A 6,129-nucleotide genomic window follows, 5' to 3' on the forward strand; every position below is an offset into this window, starting at 1 on the left:
AAATATAATACTTTTAGACTATTCTCTCCCCCATAGACTTCAATGCCGTAAACATATTTCATCCAGTTTTTCTCATTTACAGAGAATTTGGATTTCCATTCATTCATTGCTGCATAAAGTCAACTCTTACTGAACATCTTTGTGGTTGGGGAATTCTGAAATTAGAAATAATGTGATTGATTAATTCATGCTAAATCCTTTTTCTTAAACTTAGAACACTTGGAGGTCATTTTTAAAAAAAATTATTATTATTATTAATTTTAATGAAAATTTACAGAGATTTTTGGATTTCCATTCATTCATTCATTGTTGCACTTTTCTCCCTGCCCGCCCCTCCCCTTCAGTTTGTTCTCTTTGAGAAGTAAAATTCTTTCATTGTTATACAGTCCCGTCCCCCCCCCACTCCACTATGCAGCCTTCGTTCTGGACTCATGTCATGACAATAATACTTAATCATATATATTGGAGGTCATTTTAAACCTGATTGGATCAGTGAGGACTAGTGTTAGCTGCTTGTGAGGGAGACCCAAGTGTACTGGAGTCATAGTGGAAGAGTTCTTCCCACATGTGACAAGTTGCCCACATGCAGGCATTCCATGCTCATGATGCTTTGTGCCTGCAAATTCTTCTCTGTTCTGCCACTGACCACAAGATGGTGCTCACACCCCCTGACATCTGCACTGGAGGCAGGAAGGGAGAGAGCAGACAGTGAAAACGCTCATACCCTCACTTGTGTCTTCTTATTAGACTGGGACACCTGCTTACCCCTAGGCGCAAAGGAGTCTGGGAAGCCCATGATTTTAAGACGATCAGATTGCCGTTGCAGACAAAGCTGAGAGTCAAACAGGGATGTAGAAGCAGAAAGTGGCCATTGGCCAAGTGGCTAGTAGTGTCCATTATACTTGTTTAGTCATTTATTGATTGTTCTGAAGTTTTTAACTACAGCTGCTGTGTTAGTTTGTGTGCAAAAAGTTAAGAAATGTTTATTAAACTTATAGGAATGAAGTGAGGACATTTAGCTCATAAAGCAGTGATGCTGTATTAGGTTCAGAGAAGGCAGACCATATTTCTGACACTTATTAATCAGTTACTTTGTCCTACATGCTGTGTGAAACATTCAAATTGGAAGAAAGGTTTCACGATCCACTTCCAAAAACCAACTGATGTCACCCCTATGGCTTTGTAGCTGATCATGGGATGGTGCAGGAACAGAGAGAGCATTTTGTTCTGTTGTGCATGGAGTATCCATAGTTTGGGGGCAAATGATGTTAGCTAACAACAGCATCCCTCTTTTGTAAATTGGTCTCCAATAAGTCTTTTCAAGTTCACACAACTGGGAAATGACAGCCAATATTCAAAACCAGGTCTTGGGGGGTCCCAGAGCCCACCACAGGCTGTTGGTTGCTGGATCAGGAAGGTGAGAGCGCCCCCTTCTTTAATACTCTCTGTGCTCCCCTCTCCCATCTCTCCGTCTCTTCTGTTTCAGAGGGAAAAGGATTTTTCTTTACCGTTGCTGACCTGCAAGCTGGGGTAGTGCGTTACCATCATGACGACAGTGATTCCACCAAAGACTTCGTGGTCTTCAGGATATTTGATGGCCACCACAGCATCCGCCATAAGTTCCCCATCAACATTCTGCCCAAGGATGACAGTCCCCCGTTCCTCATAAGCAATGTTGTGATTGAACTGGAGGAGGGGCAGGCTGTGCTGATCCAGGGTTCCATGCTGACAGCGTCAGACATGGATTCCAGCGACGACTATATCTTCTTTAATATCACAGCCCCGCCACAAGCTGGAGAGATCATGAAAAAGCCAGGACCAGGACTCATAGGTAAGTGCCAGATCGTTAGGAGACTTCAAATGGAATTTATTCTTTTATAGAAAACTTTCTGTGCATATTTGTGGATTTACCGAAATGGTGTTAGAATTTTATGCTAAGATGGATATCACTTTCAGAAGGTAAAATGCTACTATTATTTCTATTTTATTAATGGAGAGTCTGAGGCTTGGTGAGGTTAATTTGATTTGTTCAATGAGCAATCCTAGGTACATCTAGAAACTTCCAGAACCAGGCCTGGAGGCAACCATAACCATGAAGAGTAGAGCTGACAGGGCAAATGGGTCTGTGAGTGGATGTTTGGTTAATTCTAGATTATTTATAAAGTATATAATATTAGTTCTTTACATGTTTTTATAACCATTTTACAAGTTCTTTTATAAGTAAGATATTCATCCATGAGTTTGGCAGATTAGGGATCAATTAGTAGTATTTTGTGTTTTAAATAAGAGTATGCTGCTTAAAATTTTTAAAATCACTATTTCCAGACATTAAGTGTAACTTATTTTTTGTTTTGGGGTTTTTTTTACTAATTTCTTTACAAAATTCTAATACAAATTTGAACAAATTATTTCAATTTCCCTTACCCCCCCACATCAAATTGTACAACCCAATGGTTAATCCCCTCTTCTCTCCCTGCACATCCACATCCCTCTGCTTCCAGCCTCTCCCACCCCTCCTGGATCCTAATACTCATTCTACAACAATGGTCTTACACAGTATTTATCCTTGTGGGACTGAGTTAGTTCACTCAGCATAACGCTCTCCAGTCCCTCCCAAGTTAGGTAATAATTTACAAAGTTATTGTTCCTGCATGCTGCATAGTATTTCATAGTATGAATGTACCATAATTTCTCAATCCATTCGTTTGTGGTTGGACATTTGGGCTGTTTCCGTGTTCTTGCGATAGTGAATAATGTTACTATGAACATTGGTAAACAAATCTCCATTTGTGCCTCGGTTCTCATATTCTCAGGGTATATTCCAAATAGTGGAATATCTGGGTCATATGGAATTTTTATGTTCAACTTTTTGAGGAAGCGCCAAAACTACCTTCCAGAATGGTTGCACCATTTTAAAATCTCAACAACAGTGTATAAGAGTTCCATTCTTACTACATCTTCTCCAACATCTATTACATGCTGACCTGTTAAACTTTGCCACTCTTACTGGAGTGAGGTGGTACCTTATTGTGGTTTTGATTTGCATCTTTCTTATTGCCAGTGATTTGGAGCATTTCTTCATGTGTCTGTTTGCCATTTGACTATTGTCCTCTGTGAAAATTCTTTCCATGTCTTTTGCCCATTTTATAATTGGCTTATCAGCTTTTTTCTTGTGGAGGCTCAGGAAGACAAGTGTAACCTTTTACATTTTTCTTAGTATTTGTGAGTTTGATAAAAGTATACTTATCAAACAAAGAGTCATTTAATGAAGATTTCCTGGATCCGTAGAGCACACTAGATAGAGAAGACATGTGGAGAACATTCTATCATTGTACCCTGATGTTTGGTAGAATCTTACAGAAGTATGTGGTGTTTGTGGACCCAACAGGCTATCCAGTCCCTGGCTTCCTTCAGAGGGATCTGTTTAATGGGCTCATTTACTACCGACATTTTGGTGGCGAGACCTTTGAAGACTCTTTTGAATTTGTCCTGGGGGATAGCCACGACCCTCCAAATCTTTCAGTACCTCAGGTAAGAGACAGTAATTTTGGAAGAAGTTACTAGAATTAATGTCTAAGATAATAATTGCCAGAGATTTATAAGAAACCATATGAAAACAACTTTCCAGAGTCAAACTTTGAGAAGCAAAATTAAGCAGATTTTTTAAAAAACAGTAAGACTACTGAAAATCATGACTTTGCTAAAGACTTAAAATTTCCACTTGCAATGCAATGCTTCTAAGATGGTTTCATCATGAGTATCTTTAAATAAAAACCTCACAAAGTTTGCTTGCCTCATGAAATGGGGAAAATTGGCTTTTTTTAAATTTATAGCAAATAGTACTTAAAGTGCAGGCTCTGGAGTTAAACTGCTCATGCTTCTCTGCCAATCTCAATAATACTTATGATTGATTTGTGCCTCAGTTTCTTCCTTTGTGAAACAGATAAGAGTAAAATTTGCTTATAGACTCCTTGGGGATGAGATAATACACAAAACACTGAGAACTTTCTGGTGGTTGGTGAATATACGGGAACTACATCATTATTAGTTACTGACGCTTTTAAATAAGAAGGGAGGCCATAGAGGCTGTGCAGCTAACCCAAAGGCAGCACTCGCTGCTTTGAATCCAGAAGGAGAAAGATTGGCAGTCTCCTCCTGCGGAATTTACAGCTGCAGAAAATCACTGGAGGGGCAGCTTCGAGTGAATTCTGACGTGATAGTAATGAGTTGAATTGAATTTGAGTTTGAAATAGAATCTTACTGCCACGTGAAGTTACCATTTAGGTATAGAGAATGCAGAAATAGGATTAAGTGGTCATTCTCACTACCAAAAAAACAAAGTCAAAGAAGTTTCTAAATACGTGTAAATTACTCTTATGGTGAAGAGCAGTTGGTGGGAAAGAGTGAAAAAAGCACTACTGAACTTAAGGGATCACCTACAATAGGTAATATTTTTTTCTAGGCATTTTGTACTTAGTATTTAGAAGTTAGTGTCTGTAGGGATCTAAGCAAATCTCCAGCCTGCTCTCTAATGACAACTGTCAGCATGTATCTTGTTGGTTTTACAGCAACTTTTCAGATGTCACTGTCACTGCCAAGGTCTAGATGATTAAGATACACTTGTGTGCTTAGAGGAAAGGAACAGGAAGGGATGGTTTGGCAGGGATGTCAGGGAGCTCAGAAACTGAAGGAGGTGGGCCGTGTGTGCTATGGATGATGGCTGGGGAGGCAATGGAGATGACAGAGGAAGCTCTGTTCATCTGCTTGTTGATTCACAAGTCAGCTCTAAACTAACATCTCTCTTATGAATGTATTCTGTGTCAACTAGATTAGATCTTAGTTGATTTGGTCATTCAAAATAGTAACTATTGTTAGGGTTTATTTAGAACTATTCTGTTATAGCTGTTGAGATTGAGTTATATTTATTTTTAGACAACTGTGTTATTTGGGGCAGATTGAAAAGACTCAGATGGTGTGGTGTGTTGGGCTGTTAACCTAAGGGTTGGTAGTTTGAATTCACCAGTGACTCCTTTAAAGAAAGAAGCCCATTCTCCTTTGATAAAGATTTCTACCTTGGGCCACCTGATGAAAGAACCGACTTGATGTTAATGGGTTAGGTTGTGGGTTTAGAATAGAGTACCAGAAAGAGAAAAATTCCAATCTGTGCTAGTCAATTCAATGGCAGGTGACAACAACGTGTCTTTTTAAAAACGGACACCTTGGAATTGCTTTTCCCTGCTTTTTCCCTGCTATGTTTTTTATAGATCATATTTTTTTCATAAAAACAAATATAGGCTATTTCTTCTGTTTGATGTTATGTGCCATTGAGTTGAGTGCAACGCATAGTGACCCTGGGAACGACAGGTCTGAACCCTGTCCTATCCTGCACCATCCTCATCATTTATTTTTTAAAAATTTTTTTCATCCTCATCAGAGTTGACACAATTGAGCCCATTGCCACAACCACAGTGTCAGTCCATCTTATTGACGTTCTCCCTCTCTTTCTATGACTCTCCCCCTTTTCCATGTGTGATGCTTCTTTCTAAGGAATAAAATGCCAGAGTATTCGAGATGTTACTTCACCATTCTTGCCTTTAAGGAGAACTCTGGCTAAACTTTATCCAAGACGCATCTCTTTGCTATTTTGGCAGTCCCAGGGATACTCAGTACTCTTCTCTGATACCATAGCTCAAAGGCATTGATGATTCTTCTGTCATCTTCATTCATTGTCCACCTCTCAGATGCATAACAGGTGATTGGAAAGACCATGGCTTGAATCAGGTGCTTCTTAGTCTTGAAACTGAAGTAATTGCTCTTCAGGACTCTGGAGAGGTTCCTGACAGTAGATTTTCCCAATGCTGTGCATCTCCAATATTTCCTGAATGCTGGTATAAAACTTTGTTGATTGTGAATTCTCTGTAAAAAAGACTATGGTAATAGGTACTTCACTGAAGTAGATTAAACTCTGCGTAGTCAGGTATAAGTTTGTTCCCTTTGATGATATGTTTCTTTTTTTATTTTTTATTAAATTTCATTTATTTTAATGAACATTGACAGAGATTTTGGATTTCCATTCATTCATTGTTGCACTATTTTCTCTACCCCTTACCCCAGTTCATTCCTCTTTCC

The 6,129-nt window shown here is 39.0% G+C and overlaps 1 protein-coding gene across 1 annotated transcript in view; it reads left to right on the forward strand.

The window, feature by feature from the left end:
• FREM1 (FRAS1 related extracellular matrix 1) overlaps nt 1-6,129 on the forward strand; it is a 157,038-nt gene that overhangs the window by 37,191 nt on the left and 113,718 nt on the right. The window contains exons 8-9 of the mRNA XM_006881353.1: nt 1,487-1,831; nt 3,389-3,531. Coding sequence (XP_006881415.1) covers nt 1,487-1,831; nt 3,389-3,531 — 488 coding nt within the window. The remainder of the gene's footprint in view (nt 1-1,486; nt 1,832-3,388; nt 3,532-6,129) is intronic.

This window comes from Elephantulus edwardii, unplaced genomic scaffold (genome assembly GCF_000299155.1).
Source record: "Elephantulus edwardii isolate Elephantulus edwardi_28Jun2011 unplaced genomic scaffold, EleEdw1.0 scaffold00014, whole genome shotgun sequence".
Lineage (NCBI taxonomy): Eukaryota > Metazoa > Chordata > Mammalia > Macroscelidea > Macroscelididae > Elephantulus > Elephantulus edwardii.